The 20,598-nt window shown below is 37.9% G+C and overlaps 1 protein-coding gene across 1 annotated transcript in view; it reads right to left on the bottom strand.

The window, feature by feature from the left end:
- Positions 1–20,598, bottom strand: part of ksr2 (kinase suppressor of ras 2) — a 169,749-nt gene that overhangs the window by 60,128 nt on the left and 89,023 nt on the right. Inside the window, exons 7-11 of the mRNA XM_079815181.1 lie at positions 17,175–17,244; positions 11,955–12,038; positions 9,959–10,044; positions 9,483–9,500; positions 7,433–7,542 (exon numbers count right to left, since the gene is read on the bottom strand). Coding sequence (XP_079671307.1) covers positions 7,433–7,542; positions 9,483–9,500; positions 9,959–10,044; positions 11,955–12,038; positions 17,175–17,244 — 368 coding nt within the window. The remainder of the gene's footprint in view (positions 1–7,432; positions 7,543–9,482; positions 9,501–9,958; positions 10,045–11,954; positions 12,039–17,174; positions 17,245–20,598) is intronic.

The following is a 20,598-nucleotide window of genomic DNA, read 5'->3' as shown; positions in this document are numbered from 1 at the left end:
TTCCCGATGCGTAAGGAACTTCGTAAGGAAAAGAATCTCTCGTAAGAGAACAGAGATGTTCGGCACCTGCTTTTCGCGTGAAGTATGGAATGTCCTGGCCAGAACGAACTTTGTTCTTGTTCTTGCCACCTCGAGAAAACGAATAAATTTCTTTGTTCTTGCAGATGTATGTACCAAGCTTAACATGTATGTTCTGTTTTAGGGTACCTTTACAAAACAACAATATGCTTAAAACGGAGACGGTTTTTCCTTTGAGTTTTCTGTGTACAGACGAGACCACTGTCAAAACCATCACCATTCACATGGATCTGCGAAAATGACAAAAAACGATGTGCATACCGTCATCGTTTTCACAGATTCAATGAACAGCCAAAACGCATTAAAAGTTTTACGTTTTTAGTAGGGCTGGGCTGGGCAAATGAACGCGTTAACGCAGGCGATTAATTTTTTCAGCTTAACGCATTCAAAATATTGTACGCAAATAACGCAGCATCCGTTTTTATTTCCATTTTTGCCTAGCGTTAAATGATCACGACTGTCGTGAGGTGTTCGTGCAGTGTACAGGGGGAAACGAGAGGCGACAAACCTCTCCCAATCAGCAATCGGATGGTCGGGTGAATTTCTGGTCGCTCCTCGTGAGGTTATTAAACAGCTGAAGCAGAGCTACGAACTGATTGCCCTATTTCTCATCACTGCGCCTGCGCGAAAGCAGAAGTTGAACCATGAATCTTTAATGCAGCAAGAAAGAAAACGAAAAGAGGGAGATCTTTAAGTTCTGTAGGCAGTTATCAAATAGCAGAAATTTAGCAAACTGTTGCTTGCCTCCAGTTCGTGTTGTAAAATGGATAATCTAAGACGTTCAAAATGCCGTGTTTAGCCTATGATCAGTGCCTCTTTTATTAATTTAACTTTGAATATTAATTTACTTTATTTACTTTATTTTATTTACTATTATTTAATATTTACTTAATTTTATTATCATGGGAAAAATGTGAATCGTTGTCCATCATTTGACAAAAGAAAAGAAGGAAAAATGTCACGGCGCAATATAGATTTTTTTTTTTTACTTTTCGTTTTAAATCATGAATGCGAGTCAGTGGATATCACACAAAAACACAATGTGCGCGAAAGTCGGTGAAAGTGAAAGTAAAATCTGACGAGCTTTCGGCGCATATATTCTCACAGAGACAAGATTCATTCATTCAGTCTTAATTTATATTCTTAATATTTCTCTTGTGGCCCATATTGTGAAACAAATTATAGGCCCATTTCGTGTTAAACAAGTTGTTTTTGAAATAAAGCTGCTCTTACTTTCTGATATTATTGCAGTGTTATGAAATATTTTAGACTGATAATCATTTTAATTATAGGCCTATAATTCCTTGTTTAATTGGGCAAAATGTATTTAAATAATGAGGAGTAATTAAACTAATCTATCTATTCTTTTATTATGCAGAGTATCGGTTATGCATTAATGTTGTAAAATTAGCGCGGGGCAATAAATGTAATATCAATTTAATAATAAAGTAGGCCTACCCTAATAATAATGTTCATTTATATACATAAATTGTAAATGCTAAATGCTCTTGATATCGATAGCTGATGCATTTGATAGGCTATCTCTCTATTATAGGTTTTTTCGCGCATATTTCACTCGTACAGTATGAGCAGACAAGTCGCGCTCGACAATCGGACCGCACAGTGGCCCTCATTTATCAATCTTGCGTAGAAACGGGCGTATATGTTGGCGTAAGATTATGCTTACACTCCTCTCACCGTCTGATTTATGAAGCTGTGCGCACCTCTGAAATCCAGGTGTACGCAAAACCTGCCATTGTCATTAGAATAACACGCCCCTATATATTCAAGTCTCTGCCTCCCCCACGCCCTCATTTTACGCCATGGATACACGGAAGACGGCAAAGAAGCGAAACTTCTCTGACGTGGAGATCGAGACCATCACCGGGGAAGTGAAAAAAAAAAAAAAAAAAATTATTTGGGAGTTTAAAGAGTGGGATTAAAGGCGCCCACAAAAAGGTGTACGGTGGAAATCCAGTTTAAATAGCTGTTTGGATGAGAAATTACCTATCACAATTCATTATTTTACAGCACGTGTTTTGAAATAATTAGCATTTAATTTCGTATCACGTCACATGTATTGGGGTGTACAATAGTGATGATGATGATAATGATGTGATGTGGAGTACCATTCATTCACATTAATAATTGCATGACAATTTGTAAGATTCTTATTATTATTATTATGATTTGTATTATTAATGACGCTTATTGTTATTTAGAAGAAGAATGTCGTTATTATTATTATTTATTTTATTATTATTTAAATGAAGAAGAATGTAATTTTTATTATTTTGTCAGTCTGAATTATTTTCAGTCCCAGTCCGTGCGCAGCTGCCGGGCCTGAAACGTCAGGTAAAGCACACAGGCTCGCAACTGGAGGAATACATATACAAATCAAATGCTTTGGTAAAGTCACACAAATTAAACATTGAAGTCCATGTTGCACAAAAATAAACACTGAAGTTTATAATTACTATATCCCTATTCGCACGGGATTAGTAGCCTATTATGTGGGGACCTCTGGTGATTTGTAATAATTGCAGAGAATGTCTGTGATCTTAATCCCGTGCGAATCGGCCATGTCTGTAATATGTAAAGTAAAAATTCCCCCGCAAATGACCTACCATATTTCGCCAAACACTGAGGTCCTGTGATAACATTAGTCCTGTGCGAATCGGCATCTATTTGGCCGGGATTAGGCGGATCGTATATCATTTTTGCAAGGTTTTTGTTTCCTGTGCGTATTTTTATCTTTATCTTTCACGAAGAATGGAGCTAGGCTGCATATAATGCGCACCGTTATGAATTCCGTGCGGCCGCGCGGATTATACTTTCACTTTAGAATGAGCAATTTGGGAGTAAATTGCTTGAATGGTGTGTTTAATATTATTCTTAATGAAAAACACAAAAACAGAACAGTACAATGACAACTCGCTTAAATGGGCGCTTTTACATTTAGCTTTGAAACTGAATCTTCCGTCGTATATTGTTATTATATTGCTCAGTTACGTTTTTAATTGCGTCTGTTCTCTAACTGAACAAAATTATTTGTATTACTATAAAACAATCAAAATGATATTGATACGACTGTTTATAATTTCATACAGCTATATCTATAACGAAAAAACATTTTCAAGTCTTTACATCATATCCGGGAGATAAGTCAGTAAATTCGAGTAAAATCACAGGCTTGCTTATATCGTGCGAATGCGCCACGCAAAATTCAGATGATGGGTAGTCATTTCTAAATCACACGAGGTCCCCAGATAATAGCGTAGGCTACTTATCCAGTGCGAATAGGGCTTTAGTTGTTGTTGTTTTCACAGTGGGTCATAATATAGCATATCTTTGTCAGTGCGTTTTGTGGTGTTAGGAATTGTTTTCTGCGCATTTTCGCACTAACTCAAAACATGCGTCCACCACCTCCTGAGCTGGCGTAGGATTTGAGCGTGCCGTACGCCAACGTCCATATTGATAAATCTCAAAGTCACCGTGGTTTTGGGTGTACGCCAGGTGTACACTGGAAATTTGGTGTACGCACTTTTGATAAATGAGGGCCAGTGTGAGCACATAAATCGTGAGCTTTGGCTTTACATCGCATGCGATCTACTCGTACAGTGTGAGTAGGTAACATTGCTGAAATCGCACAGAAATCGCACAGTGTATGTCCAGCTTTACTATATAGAACAAACTTTTTTAGTGGTTGTGAAGTAATTACTTATACAAAAAAGTACCTACTCAAGAGAGTATGTGTTTTCAGATGCAGCCTCTGTTTGTCTGAGTTCCTAGTTAGTTCCCTTGTTTGTTAATTAGTACCCACACCTGTTCCGTTTTATCCTTGATTATGCTGTCTGCATATAAGCCCCGAGTTTCCTTAGTTCATTTATCTGTTATTGTCTATGCTAATGTGGTGTGCTTGATTTATTATTCCTGTTATCTCCAGTGATCTCCTGAGTGTTCATTTTGGATTTATTAAAGACTGTTTTTGTTCCTACTCCGTCGTGCATTTCAATACAGCCACCGTGACACACAGGTGCAGCAAATTAAATATAATGTGGCTTGTAAAACGATATTCTCTGACATTCTAAATAAATGAACACAAGTGGAGAAGAATTCTCCCCTTTCTCAAGCGCAAAATGAGTTAAGACAAGCTTTTTTAGGTGCTAAATAATGGCACAAATACCAATAATTTGACTACCACAAAACTTAGTGAATCATGTTGCATAATGTATTCAAATACTCTCCTCTCATACATTTTGTATCTGAAAGGGAAACTCCTACAAATACAAATGCAATATGATCAGGCAAAAAAATACTTTTTCATTGCAAAATTTTCACTGTGTCTTCCATAAATCCTGACAGTAGTTTTTAACACCAAAATAGGGTTTGGCTTGAGTCTGAGGTTTTGGGGCAAAACAAAATGCAGATATGAAACATAATGCAATATAAAATCCTGTGATATAAAACCGCCACTGTGCTCAAAAGCACCTGCAAGAGTGGAACAATAACTGTTGTATTGAAACTTCAATATTGTCTGAAAAGGCTCAGAGACTGAAAATGCAAGGAGATTAAAATAGCAGTTTAGGTCAGGTTAACCCAGATATGATACAGTTTTCAGGACCACAAAATAAAGATGTTTTTACGGCTCATACAGTGGTTGCAAAAAGTATCACTTAATCTACACTTGATTTATAACAGTCATTGCATACATCATTAAGATTTTTTAAATATCCGTTCCATACACAATTTTCCATAATAAATAGACATAATTTTACATATTAACTGAAAAAGATGTAGACTTAGTTTACCTAGATCTCTTTCATTATAATTCTAATGAGACTTATAAGTATATCTAACATATTTTGCAATGCAGAAGTAAGCTATTTTCTGTGAATGTGTGAGAATTCCAAATTATTAGCCGCTACAGAACCAAAAGAATAACAAAGTACAATAAAGGGTAAAACTATTTGTCTACAAACCAGTGTGTTTATGATTATGACTATTATGAAGAATATGATAAATACCAGTTTGCAATAACAAGCAGCACAGCAGGCTGTTTTTGAATTGCAAGTTTATATCTCACAATTCTGAGAAAAGAAGCCCAAATTGCAAGATACTGTATAAATGTGAGTTATATCTCGCAATTCTGACTTTATAACTTGCAATTGGGAGTTTACACAATCAGGCATAACATTATGACCTAATATTGTGTTGGTCCCACTTTTGTTGCCAAAACAGCCCTGACCCGTCGAGGCATGGACTCCACAAGACCCCTGAAGGTGTGCTGTGGTATCTAATACTATGATGTTAGCAGCAGATCCTTTGAGTCCTTTAAGTTGCGAGGTGGGACCTCCATGTATCTGACTTTTTTGTTCAGCACATCCCACAGAGGCTCGATTGGATTGAGATCTGGGGATTTTGGAGGCCAAGTCAACACCTCAAACTCGTTGTTGTGCTCCTCAAACCATTTCTGAACCATTTTTGCTTTGTGGCAGGGCACATTAACCTGCTGAAAGAGCCACAGCCACCAGGGAATACCGTTTCCATGAAAGGATGTACATGGTCTGCAACAATGCTTAGGTAGGTGGTACGTGTCAAAGTAACTGGCATGCAGGACCAAAGGTTTCCCAGCAGAAAATTGCCCAAAGCATTACACTGCCCCCGCCGACTCACACGCACACACACCCGGCCATCCATGTGATGTAAAAGAAAACGTGATTCACCAGAACACATTCTTCCATTGCTCCGTGGTCCAGTTCTGATGTTCACGTGCCCACTTGTTGCTGCTTTTGGCGATGGACAGAGGTCAGCATGGTCATCCTGACTGGTCTGCGGCTATGCATCCCCATACACAACAAACTGAGATGCACTGTGTATTCTGACACCTTTCTATCAGAACCAGCATTAACTTCTTGAGCAATCTGAGCTACAGTAGCTCGGACCACATGGGCCAGCCTTTGCTCCCCACGTGCATCAATGAGCCTTGGCCACCCATGACCCTGTCACTGGTTCACCACTGTTCCTTCCTTAGACCACTTTTGATAGATACTGACCACTGCAGACCGGGAAAACCCCATAAGAGCTGCAGTTTTGCTCTGACCAAGTCGTCTAGCCATCACAATTTGGCCCTTGTCAAACTTTCTCAAATTTTTGCGTTTGCCCATTTTCAATATTTAATAATAATTTAATATTTTATTCCACACAAGCTTCCATACACCAGAACTGTCTTACTTTAAAAATAAGGTGGTGGTGGTGGTGGTGTTGGGGGAGGGGGGCGGGGGGGGGTGCTCTGAAAGTCACCATGAAATGTCAAAATTAACATTTCTTATTTTATTTGGAATATTGCTTATTTTATTACACATGATTTACCCATGCATATCATTCTTTTTTCTTTTTCTTTTTTTATTACGTGCCCTCAATTTTTAATCAAAATAACTTCCCCTCCCTCTTGCATTGACATCTCTTCAAGGGCGGAGCAACTTGTCACTCACATGAGATCCACCAATAGCAAACCATCCAAGCATCCAATCAATTCCTGATGGACAAAATCAAGTCCTGCATAAAAACATTTTCTTGGTCGAGAAGCTTACACTTAAATATACACAAATTCAAAATAGAGAAGAAAAAATACCACAACTTCCATTTCATCCCGACATTAAGACTTCCATACAGTACAAGGGTGCCAAACTGAAAGTTACACGTTTCATACATTAATGCAATCGTTTCAAGTTTTACATGTATAAATTATATATTTGTCTGTCATTAAACATTTTTTAAATCTGTAGTGAACTACAGTCACAGTTATTCTACAATATCGCCCCTTTGACAGATATATTAGGTACGAAATATCAAACATACTGTAGCAGCATATTCTTTTGCAATTACTTTTTACCAGCTTGTTCTATCAAGTGATTTTTATTTGATATGAAGTCAGCTCCCTTCACACAGGAGTTTATGGAGAGCACAGACACAGGACGTGTTCTTGCATTTAAAAGCAGCTAAATAAAGCGCAACGGAGCGGAATTGAAAGCAGGGTTTTCAAGACACGTTTTTAAACATAGGCTTGTTTTAAAAATGTCACGCTCATCTTGTCGAGTTTTTCAATATACATATAAGAAAACCAGTTGTGCCGAAAATTACAGGAAGGTTGTTTGGTCTTGGTCTGCAAAAATTGCTTTCGATGAAAGTTGTTTCAATAAAAAGCAAATGCAAACATGTTGTGCTAAAAATTACAGGAAGGACCTGTAGTGCCAATCTGCCTGAGATAGTTTTGTGATAATGTTGACAGTGGAGGGATGTAACCGGGGTGAGATGTGTTTGCTTAGACGTAATGGTGCGTAACTATTCTTACCTTGTTGATTTTGTTGGTCTTGGGGAGAGTCTGGCTAATGTGGAGGTCTGAGTACCTGAGGGGGTTGTTTATGTCACATGGTACCGACTCGGTCCTGACGAGCTGACGAGCTGAGAGAGAGAGAGAGAGAGAGAGAGAGAGAGAGAGAGTGAGAGAAACAGCATAGTATCCACGGTAACAAGAGGCAGTTGTCACGGTAACAGAAAAACTCTGAAAAGTCTTGTCACATTTTAATGGAAGAGCCACTAAACCATGTATTATGTACAGTATATATCAGAAATATCATATGGAAATTCAACAGCAAAGACCAGGGCATATGAAATATCATAGTTCACTTCTTCCAGCAGAGAAACGATCCATTAAATTTAAGTGGAAAGAATTTTTTACGTTTTACATTTTTTCATATATTGTAATACGTACATGTGAACCTGGACCCCAAAACCAGCCATAAGGGTACATTTTATAACAAAAGAGGCAGGTCTTGAAAGCAACTCTCTATATTTGCAGGGCTCAATGCAAAGGAGCTTTTCTACAGGTTCATTCTGGTCCAGATTTTTACTTGCTCAGCAAAAATTTGAACTGGCCCCACCACAAAAAAGTATTAGTATTTTAATAAATATTAAGACTAAATTAGAACAAATTACAAGCAGTAGCACAAATAAATAGAATCACTGGGGGGGACTTGGGGGCCCTGGGCTTGAGTTTATGTTTGGGCCCTATACGCTTCACATGACCTCAACTAGACCTCAACTAATCGTTATAGAGTAGCAAAAAATTGGGATTGGGCTGTGCATGCATATACGGACAAGTTCTCCGTTTAGGATTAGAACAAATTCAACAAAAATGCTCTTTGGTGACATGGATGATTACGCTACTGTTGATCATCTGTCCATCATCGTATAAAGCCCGCTCTGACAATTTGATTGGTCCGAACAGCTCTGGTTCGAGCATAGTTGCTCCACAACGGATCAAATCCAGTCCGAACTTCCCGACCTCAAATGTTGTGGGCGGGGGTTGGGCTGGCATCCAGGCTAGTATTGTTGGCTATTGCCACAAATATATCTGTGTTACTTATGACTGGTTTTGTGGTCCAGGGTCACATATTGATATACAATACCTTTCAAAAGAATGGGGTCAATACGAATTTTTCTTTAAAGAAATAAATACTTTTATTCATCAAGGACACATTAAATTGTTCAAAAATGACAGTAAAGATATTAATAATGTTAGAAAAGATTTCTACATTAAATAAATGCTGTTCTTTTGATCACTTCATTAAAAAATCCTGATATCACTGTTTCAAAAATATTAAGCAACACAACTGTTTTTTTAACATTGATAATAAGAAATATTTCTTGAGCAGCAAATCAGCATATTAGAATGATTTCTGAAGGATCATGTGACACTGAAGACTGGAGTAATGCTGCTGAAAGTCCAGCTTTGCATTACAGAAATAAGTGACATTTCAAAATGTGTTATATAATATTTCACACTATTACTGTTTTTTTTTTTATCAGCTAAATGTAGCCTTGGTGAACAGAAGAGACTTCTTTTAAAACATTAACAAATCTCACAGACCCCAAACTTTTGAACGGTAGTGTGTATATTTTGTCTGGCTATCACCAGACCAAGCTCAATTTAAGATTGAACATTGGTCTGGGAAGTCTGCTATGTATTTTCTACTGCACAAGAGGCGCGATAAACGAGCATAATTCAAATGACTCTGTACGCAATTGGATAGTCCTTCAGCCAATCAGACCACAAGAGGAGTGATCAACGGGCAACGACCCATCGCTTCTCTATCCGTCATCGTGTTAAACCCGTCAATAGTGCGCCAGGTGGACAAGCCACTTTGTGATTGGTTCACACAAAAGTGTAACAGAAGCAGTAGAAATGAATGTACAGGTTTCCAGACTGAGTTGCAGGGCGAAATCAAATCGCCGGCAGATCAGGCTGGGTTTACCCCACTTGACACTTGGAACATAAACACAAAACTGAAGGAATGAACAAGGACATAATGTGCTTGAAGAGCACAAACCTGCTCCCTCACCTTGAGATGTTCCTTGATCTGCAACATCACGAATGAAGTAAAGATGAGGTGGTGAAAACAGAAAAAAGGAAGAGAAAAATGGTAAGAAGTTTGCAGAACGAAGGTTTAACATACTGCTTTACAGGAAACAAGACGATTTGTTTAGTCCATTAATACAATGTGAAGTCACTAACAATGACAGTCTTTTAAAAAATACATTCTTCATTGTTCCAAGAATTATTCCCTTTAAATGCATTCTCTTGTTTGGGAACCAATTTTCAAAAATGCAATGTCTTCAGAATATACAGATAAAGCCTGTAATTAAATATGTTCAAGTGAATATAAAGGAATTATGAGGTTGAAATAAGAATGCTGCTGTTTCTGAAATCATATTTGAACCATAATTAATGGCCTGCCTTGTGTATAGTACTTATGGATTTAAGCATTCATGGAGTTCAAAAAAAGAAGAAAAGAAGAAAACATTAAAGTTTAAATACCTCTGAACGAGTCCCTACCTCCTCTGTGGTATATGAGTAAATGACAGGGCGGTGCTTCTTTGGTGCATTTGTTGTGGCACTTCAATCTGACAAAAGAAAGCATGACAGAAATGTTTATTAGTTTGCTCTTGTAAAAGCAAATCAATGAATATTCAAAACAAACACTTAATATGCAGCCATCATTTTGAGGGTGTCAAAAGCCAGCAAGTATCTTAGTAACAAGATGCCATAGTCAAGGGTGGTAGAGTGGAAACTATTAGGTAGGTAATTTATTCAAATAATCTTTTAATGATAATGATAATTATGCTCAATTTGAATGTTCAGACACTACTGCAGGCACAAAGTGTCTAGCGCTGAATTCTAAAGAGGCTTTGATGCAAACCAAAACATCAAAAAATCTAATCTTTACAAAGGAATTTTCATTTTCAGAGATTTGTATGATCATAAGAGATGGTTTAAGAAATGGTAATAAATAGTGGAGTATATATTTAACATTTGACATTCATGGTCTACATGATGCACAAAGATTCAGAGTGTGATTTCATCATCAGAAGCGGCACCAGACAGAATTACAACAATAACTTGATTTGTATGATCTTTTGCTCTAAAAGAAAACGTTAAGTGGTGTTTGCCCATGACAAACTCATCAAAACGATTGCTAGGGTGCTAAGATGTGAATTTTAGCACTCTGCTATTATAAAAAAAAAAACTGGTTACTCGTCCAAATTGTGATCTACAGATATAGTTTCGATATCAGTCTATGGGATTTTTTGCCCGTTGTGAATTTTCAGCTGATAATAAAACAGGTGAAAAATGTCACATACTAACATTGAAGGAGCCATATTCTAATTAGCTAATAATCATTTCCTAACAGGTTTCTCAAACACAGCCCCTCTTTTGCCATTGTTCCGAATCAGACAGGTTGTTGAGCCGTCTATGCTATGCTAAAACAAACAACAACACTGTTTGGTGCCACTAAAGGGTTAGGAAATGACACACAGCCAAAATAATATGAAATTATAATGTTAAATTATCTAGCATTTATAGGCGTTGAACAGGCTAATCAAGGTCTAGAATTATTTTCAGACACCTTTGGAACAATTAACAAACATAATTAATAAAACGGTGTGCTCTGTCAATTCATTATATACTTGAACATATGGAAACCCATTTATACCACATAAGAAAAAATTACTTGAAAAGTCCCAATTATGACATAAAGGCCCAGTTTCACAAACAGGGCTTAGACTAAGCCAGGATTAGTCCTTAGTTCAATTAGGGCATTTTAGTAGCTATTGTTAACATACCTTAGAAAAAAACATTACTGGTGTGCATGTTGAGTCAAAACAATGGCAATGATATATTTTAATATATTTATATATTTGTCAGTGCAAGTTGCCTTCAGTTAAAATGGCTCAAACATGCATTTTAGTCTAGGACTAGCTTAAGCCTTGTCTGTGAAACCAGGGGAAAATGTCGAAATTATGACATAAAAATTATTTGGAATTATAAGATACATTATAACTGTTTTATGACCAACATTTTGTCTCAATTATGACTTCTTATATCAATTTTGACTTGAATTTTGTCACCATTGAGTTATCTAATAATAATGTCATAATTATGAGATAAAACGTCACATTTATGACAAACATTTTAATTATGAGATAAAAAGGTCATAATTATGACATAAATCATAAAGCCATAATTTAGAATTTTGTCTCAATTATGACTTTTTTATACTTATGTCTGACTTATCTAATAATTTCGACCTTTTGTGTCATAATTTCGACCTTTTATCATATAATTACGACAGTATGTGACTTTCTAATAATTTAGATTTTTTTAAAGTCATGATTGTTTTTGTCACAACTAAAACATTTACATCATAATTTCGACTTTTTATCTCATAATTAAGATTTAGTATCTCATAATTGAAACTTTTTATGTCATGCTTATGATTTTTTTTTTCCTTTTGTGGCATTTTAGCACTTACTTGCAGTTTTTGCATTTCAAGCCGAATAGCATTCCTTTCCCGCACACGATACACGTCTGCGACATCCAATACTTTGTGGAAAACCTGCAAAGCACAAATGAGTGGCGCGATTCATTACTGACACTTTTTGAGGCACTTTCCCAGGGAAAAAAACGGAACTAATTTCATCCATTTTTAAAATGCATGCGGCCATATGGGTTTGTTTTGCTTCGCTGTCAAACTATCAGCAGATGGTTCTGACCTTTTGACAACCACTCCTAAACTCTTCAGATGAAAGAGCGAATGTGTCACTGCAGCGATCAGCGATGCAGCGTTTGCCAAGTAACCTTTTCATCGAGAGACAGATATGTGCGGCATATGCCCAAAGATAGACACTTTGGCGTGGAGAGTAATTTAATTGTAACTGAGTGTCTCTGAATATCTCCTTTGCACTCAACTGTGCATCCGCACTTGACAAATATACGTGAGGACAAAGGCCATATGGATGCATTGGCGATTGTTTAGCAGAATTGCATAGAAAGCGCTCATTATTCTTAAGTTTTTTCTATCTCTATCTCTTTTTGTTTACACGTAGTCGCCGCATTTACCGTTCTCCACAAAGAAAGGGCCATTCAAATCTCCTGCAATGGAGTTCCTCTGAAGGGTCACTGTGCATTTGCCAATCTATTTCTCTGATATGAACAGAAGCTGACAGTTAATCGAATATGACTAATGGGCTCTGACAGTGTCAAAGTGTCTTCATTAGATTGAAGGCGTGCTGTCTCATAAAAGAAGAGGCTGGCTTTAGTACGCAGCTCACATCACCGTAGCCATCTCAGTTTAAAGTTGACATGAGCGTTTCAATTTTTTGGATCTGTTTATCTGCTTGCGTTTTGAAACTGTGGCGGTTGTCCATCTATGATGAGATGAATTTCCACACCTGCGTTCCAGTCTGAAGGGCTCATCCCTATATGCCCTAATCCCTTCCAAAGGGCTTCGGAGGGATGAAGGGTTTAGTGGACCAAAAAACTTCTGAATCAAAAAACTGAATCAGTTATACCTTTCGAAACCTTTCATTCTGGCCCTGTCCCAAATGGCACCCTAAACACTTGCAGTCTTTCCTATGAGTCCGCACTTTTGCAACGGTGCTTTGACTGTCGGGTAGAGTTCTGCTGTGGAGCTCACTTCTGTGCGGGCTCTGAAAAAATGTGCATCGAGGGTGCATACTGGCTGCAAAGGGGGCACTTGTGAGAATCTTTCTGAAATGTAAAATGACAAATGGGACACCCTACGGTCTTGAGGACTTACAATGACCGCCACATGACCGTGAAGTCCACAAGACCATAGGGTGTCCCATTTGTCATTGCATATGAAATAGGGCTGGGTATTGAGACAAATTTCACGATTCGATTTCGATTCGCAAGCTTGCGATTCAATTCTGATTAATTTCGATGGATTATTTTGGATATAGATATAAATCAGGTATAGTACATTGCAAATTTTCTCAAGGAAAACAAATCTCTCAACTAATGCTTTAAACTATATGGGAGTCAGTTGGTACTATAGAGACAGAGCACATTTAGGCCATGCCCCCACACCGGCAATCCAACGCTCTTCATTGACTTTGAATTGCGTGAAGCGGCCTCCTTGTCATTTCTGTCTTATAACAAAAAACGGAACAATGTCTAAAAGCTGATATGTGACAAGGTGTACAGCAAACAAGCTAAAAAACACAGAAATACGTTTTTATAAGCTGTAGACCCAAAAAAAATTTGTGTTTAAGGAGACAAAAGTGGATACAGGCAATGCGATGTAAGGCATCAGCAGGAAGAATGGGTACATTTTGGGATCCTGACACTCAGTATGCCTGTGTGTGCAGTAAACATGTTGTCACTGTTAAGTCAAATATCCAAATGTCAGTTTTATATATTATATTTCCTGCCGCTGATTACATTCTCCTCCAGTGGGTGTAGTTCTCAGTGTAATATAACATGATGCGCTCTGTCTCAATTGCCTGTATCCACTTTTGTGTCCTTAAACGTTCGTTTTTTGGGTCAAGAGTCTCAGGGTTCTCCTCTGACAGCTCTGTATGTTTTGTCTTTGTTTAATGTGTCTTTGTTTGTGTTGTGCATGAACACATGGCTTTGTCTTGGTTTGTGTTTGCCATGTGCTCCCTGTGTCCTGCCTCCTTGTTTCCTGTTACCTCGCCCCCTTGTTTAGTCCTTGTCTAGTCCTCATTGATTAACTGATTGTGTGCTCACCTGTTCCTTGTCTGAGTGTGCTCACCCTTTCCTCATGTTTTCTGCTCCTTGTTTGTCTGAGTGTGTTCACCTGTTCCTCATGTTTTCTGCTCCTTGTTTGTCTGAGTGTGTTCACCTGTTCCTCTTGTTCTCTGCTCCCTTTATAAGGTGTGTTCTTTCCCTCATGTGGTTGCTGGTTCGTTATACGTTATACCTACGTGTGTTATACTAGTAGTGCTAAGTTTTGTGCTGCCTTTTGGTCTTGTCTCCTCTTGTTTTCTGTCTCTAGTTCCTGTCCTGCAAGTAGTGATGGGCAGACCGAGGCTTCGTGAAGCACTGAAGCAGTTGAAGCAAATGTGTCATATTGTTTCGAAGCTTCGAATCAATCTGACACCTGTCTCTACGGCGCCATCTAGTGGTCATTTCCATGTGTTGATCTGAAATACCTTGACAATTATCGACAAAAAAAATGTTTAACATCTGTCTGACAACTACATGATCTTGGTTTTGTAACCTGTAGCCTCGTCATTGTAAAGAACTATATATATTTTGTTTGTTATACAAAATGAACATTAATAAAATAAATAAAGCCACAATGTGTCACATTTGTCACAAAACATTTTTATTCAAAAATATGAATTGCTCTGCTGTTGAAGGACTCAGCTGACTTCTTTTTTTACATATAATTTCTCCAGCCTTTGAAAAATTCCTCTCACAAGGGACACTTGTTGCTGGCATGCACAAATATTTTTGGATGATGTAAATACATGGATTATGTATTGTTGCAGAAGGCTAGCTGCCTATCACAATACACACATCTCACTTTATTTGGTGCTTCCAAATGGAAATGCTCCCACACCACAGATGTACGGCATCTCTTGCGTGCAGCCTCCATTTTTATATATTCTATTAATATATCTATCTATATATCACCTATGTATCTATATCTATATAATTCTATATATCTAACTTATGCTGTGCTATCTATCTGTCACTATCTAACTTAGCCTATATGAATGTGTCACTATATCTATCCTAACTATATGTCACTGTCTACCTATCAGTCAATATATCTAATTTAAATCTAGCCTAAATATAACTAACCAAAGCGCACTATAAATCTCACTGCTATCACAAAATCACTGCTATCACAAAATCACTCTCCTCTCACAAAAACCCACGAGGTGAAGATGGATTTACTTCACTTTTAAACTGTGGTGAATTAGGTTTATACAGATGTGTGGCTTGTTCCCGCCCCCTTTAATCAACGCAGTTTCGGAAGGCGCCACCTGATGAAACACTTTGAAGCTTCATTTAGCCATAGTCACGTGACATGGGTGTTTCGAATCACAGTTCGGAGCAGTGTTTCGAAACATCTGCGCTTCGGGATCTCGGCAAAGCCCCGAAACGTCTGTTTCGCGTCTGCCATCCCTACCTGCAAGTAGAGCTTCCCTGGCAGCTTGCTTTCCTTGCCTAGCTGAAAGCTTGGTGAGTTTCCTGATATGACCTGACTGCATTACCCTAGGAATCCTGCCTGGCCATCGCTGGTATCCTCTGGTCTCATGCTGCTCTGTCAGAACTGCTCTCCCATCTACCACCTTCTGGAGCTAGTTATTGTGGCTGCTCTTCCTGCCTGTGATTGTGCTCCTAACCCGCCTACTGTTTGGACTGTTCACCTCCTCACCATGTCTTGTCTGCTGTTTGTCAATAAACCCCTGATCACTCATTCCTGCATTTGAGTCCTCTCTCATAGAACTGTGACAAAGAGCTTATAAAAACTTCAAGGTTTTTGGTTCTGGGTTTTGTTTAGCTTGTTTTCTGCACTCTTTGTCACATATAAGCTTTTAGACATTGTTCTGTTTTTTTCTGTTATAATACAAACTTTACAATTACATAATTATATTTCTACTCAAATTAATATTTTGAAATATAACCATTTAAATGGTGGCTTTCAACTTGACGGATTTAGTCAAACATGTATTATATAGGCTATTGAAGAACATAAAAAATGATATTGATGTAATATGGTGCATAGGCCTATATTCAGCAAAATGCTCCTCTCAAGAATAATAAATTTTTTAGTTTATGGTCACCGAATATGGTTTTTCTGAGGTAAATGTGATGTTACGTGACATTGTTTGCAAGCTTTCCTTTGTTGAAACTCTGATTGAACGATTACATGAGAAGGTAACATACCTTCATATGTTCATTCATGTTTATTTCGCATTGTAACTGGTATTAAAGCGGAGATGATCAGTTTATGTGCGAACTGAGGCACTACAGCGATGCCACACTAAACAGAGCCAAAAACGGTATATATTTTTTGAATTTCGTAGTAAAATGGACAGAATTTGAGACTTTGTTTCATTTCAAAGGTAACAAAGCACAAAGCTTATTGCAATTTATTTGTACATGCTACAATGTGTAAACAGGATAGATTAATCAATTCTTGGGATTTAAGTATCGATATCAGTTCCTAAAAAAGAGAATCAATTAAAATCGAGAAATCAATAGTTTTTACGCAGCCCTAATATGAAGTGAGCCATTTGGGGCAGAGCCTCTGTAGGGCCCTTTGAAGTGGCCAGTTTTGAGCACTTCGGTTTGCAAAGACCCTTCAATATGGTAGCCATGATTGTTCTCATTCAAGTGCCCTTCGGAGATGGATTTATCCCATTTGGAATGCAGCCAACATCCAAAGTATGAGAAAAAGGAAACATGAAAAAACAAGATTTTTTTTAGCCTTGGTGAACTTTACATGTCTTTTGACGGGTAAACCATGGCAAGATCTCATCATAACCTTTATAAATTGCATCACAAAATCTGCCGTGTATCCTGGTCTAAACGCAAACGCAGGCTCTTTGTTTGACGTGGGATCGGTGGTATTTAGGGTAATCAAGTCGTCAGATGTGAGAAGGCATGACTGGAGTTGCACAACCACATGAGTTAATTGGCTTGACATATTGTAACCGCTACCACACACTCACACGTGCGCAAGACTCACCTGTGTTTTATAGAGTTGCCGAGGTCTCTACGAGGTATCTGAGGGGACCAGCGCGGAACAGACAGAGTATCTAAAACAGACAAACACGAGAAAAGAGAATTAAAGCTTGCAAACACAGATTACAAAGTATTAAAACACCAAGACCTTAAAGGGCACCTATTATGCCCCTTTTTACAAGCTCTAATATAAGTCTCAGGTGTCCCCAGAGTGAGTCTGTGAAGTTTCAGATCAAAATTCCAAACAGATATATATATAGCCTGCCATTTTGAAAATGCCAATTTTGGGGTTTAAGAAAAATTAGCTGTTTTGTGTGTGTCTCCTTAAAATGCAAAGGGCGGAGCTTTCACAGCTCGTGAACACGAAAACTGAAACATGATACATCTTTTTATTTTGATGATCATATCTATCGCAGACACGCTCAAGTGACATTGCAGTTCCTCATCATCATGAAATATTATCATTTGCATGCGTTTTAAAGCCTTATCACTCTCAACTTGAGCACACACACCCGACGCATGCGCACAGAGAGCTGGATGTCGACGTGTCCATGAGTAGGCTTTTAAACTAGACAAGTTCTCTTTCATGTGTCATTGCGATTAAACTGTCAAATGCTCACAAGGTTATGTCAGAAACACACAAAGTTCACATGAACTTGGTTATGTCTGTGCACGTATGCAGCAAGTAAGTAACAGAAATCCCGTGTGTATATTAGATCTGTGTAACGTTACTAAAGTGAAAGCAGTGCAATATACAGTACCTACTGCTATATCTGCTGTTAATATGAATCAAACAACAGAAGATAAACAGAAAATCACTCACTGCCCTTGACTGAATTAACTTTAGTAACTTTAAGAACACATTTCTTACTTGAATGCTGCTGTTAAATGCTCTGGTGAGGAGATAAACATGGAGGACTGTGTACAGCTCTCTGAGGGCGGGGTCTATGCTAATACAGCAGTGTCCATAAACACTCGTGGGCGGGGCCTGTGACATGTGACGTCACTTTGCCAGGAATCTGCAAACGGCTTGTTCTGAGACACTGCTTATGATTTATGGGGATTTAAAAAAAAAGGAGTGGGTGGATTTTTACTATTATAAGGTGGTTGTGTACACACGCTGCCAACACACATTTATGTTCAAACACCTTATAAAAGTGAATTTTGCATAAAAGGTGCCCTTTAAAATCACTTTCATAAAGTGCATAAAAGAGGTATTATAATTCTGGTTTCCCAAACCTGACTGGATGAGCTCAAACAGTGGTAACAGTAATATGATAAAATACACAAATGTTTAAAAATATATATATATTTATCAATCATGAACTATTACTTGGATTAACAAAGGTTGTTTATGAATACCCAGAATCTTGACACATTAATTGTCACATCCACGCCTGTCCCGGACTCCAGTTCCCATGATCCTCCCTGTCTCACACCTGAACTCACTTCCTCATCGTCTCGCCCACTCTCCCTGGATTCCCTGCACCTGGTTGTCCTGTCATTAGCACTCCTTTATATTGTACTCCCTCCCTGCACTCCTTGTCTGTTCTTAATGTTATGTTGGCTTGGTTATTTGTTCCTGGTTTGATTAAACCCATCTTTGTTTGAAGTTCTGATTCTGACTCTTCCCTCCTGCACCCAGCAACTGTAACATTAATATGGAATTCAATTTATTTGCAGTCAGACGTTTGCACATATCAGGTATTGTACAAGCAATGTATATATTTTTATTTATATATATACACTCTAAAAAAAGGGGGTGCTATATGGCACTAAAAGTGGTTCTTGGCTCGTAATCATAGGGGAACCTTTTAGCACCAATCTTGGTGCTTCAGTGGTTCTTCAGCGGCGTAGTGTGTTACTAATGGTTTTCTTTGAGACTGTGGTCCCAGCTCTCTTCAGGTCATTGACCAGGTCCTGCCGTGTAGTTCTGGGCTGATCCCTCACCTTCCTCATGATCATTGATGCCCCACGAGGTGAGATCTTGCATGGTGCCCCAGACTGAGGGAGATTGACCATCATCTTGAACTTCTTCCACTTTCTAATAATTGCGCCAACAGTTGTTGCCTTCTCACCAAGCTGCTTGCCTATTGTCCTGTAGCCCACCCCAGCCTTGTGCAGGTCTACAATTTTTACCCCTGATGTCCTCACACAGCTCTCTGGTCTTGGCCATTGTGGAGAGGTTGGAGTCTGTTTGATTGAGTGTGTGGACAGGTGTCTTTTACACAGGTAACGAGTTCAAACAGGTGCAGTTAATACAGGTAATGAGTGGAGAACAGGAGGGCTTCTGAAAGAAAAACTAACAGGTCTGTGAGAGCCGGAATTCTTACTGGTTGGTAGGTGATCAAATACTTATGTCATGCAATAAAATGCTAATTAATTATTTAAAAATAATTCAATAATTTTGTTTTAAATTCCGTCACTCACAGTTGAAGTGTACCTATGATAAAAATTACAGACCTCTACATGCTTCGTAAGTAGGAAAACCTGCAAAATCGGCAGTGTATCAAATACTTGCTCTCCCCACTGTATGTATGTATTAGTATATTTATTATATATTGTATTGTATTTACACAACCGTTCAAAAGTTTGGAGTCATGAATTTTCTTCTTTTGTACTTTCTATTCATAAAAAAAATCCTGAAAAGATTGATCATGGTTTCCAAAAAAATATTAAGGAGCACAACTGATTTCATCATTGATAATAATAAGAAATGTTTCTTGAGCAGCAAATCATCATATTAGAATGATTTCTGAAGGATCATGTGACACTGAAGACTGGAGTAAAGATGCTGAAAATCCAGCTTTGCATCACATGATTAAATTACATTTGATAAATATATTAATATAGAAAAGTTATTTTTAATTGAAATAATATTTTACAATCTTTTTTTTACTGTATTAATAAATGCAGCCAATAAATGTTTTAAAAAACATTTTAAAAATCTTACAGACCCAAACTTTTGAAAAGTAGTGACTTAATTATGTTCATGGAAATAAAATAAAAAACTGGGATCGTTATTTAATATATAAATCCTTAAGATATATCTGATAGAATTTGATGATTTGAAATTTGATGTCTTCTGTCATTGCTCAAATGGAAGAGATCTGATAAAACCTAAATGGAGACTTGTAAGACAATAATTGCATTTGCTTCCCACAGCACTGGTAGTTCAAAAGACCATTCATCAGATTGTCCACACTCAATTATACTCCATTTGTTTATGATCAACAGGGAGATACGAGGACAAGTACACATGCACACACACAAACAGGATAAGCTTCTCTGCCTTATTCTAAAAGCATACAATACTGTATATGAGCCTTGCGTTCATAACCAGATTTCTGCATTTGATCGCATCCACTTATTCACTTGCGATTCCTAATGACTGCCTCTGTCAATGTGCATTTCATGATGCTTATATC

Source organism: Gobio gobio (assembly GCF_949357685.1).
Source record: "Gobio gobio genome assembly, chromosome: 4".
Lineage (NCBI taxonomy): Eukaryota > Metazoa > Chordata > Actinopteri > Cypriniformes > Gobionidae > Gobio > Gobio gobio.
The sequence above is the reverse complement of the archived record's forward strand: the minus strand, read 5'-3'. Positions and strand labels throughout refer to the sequence as shown.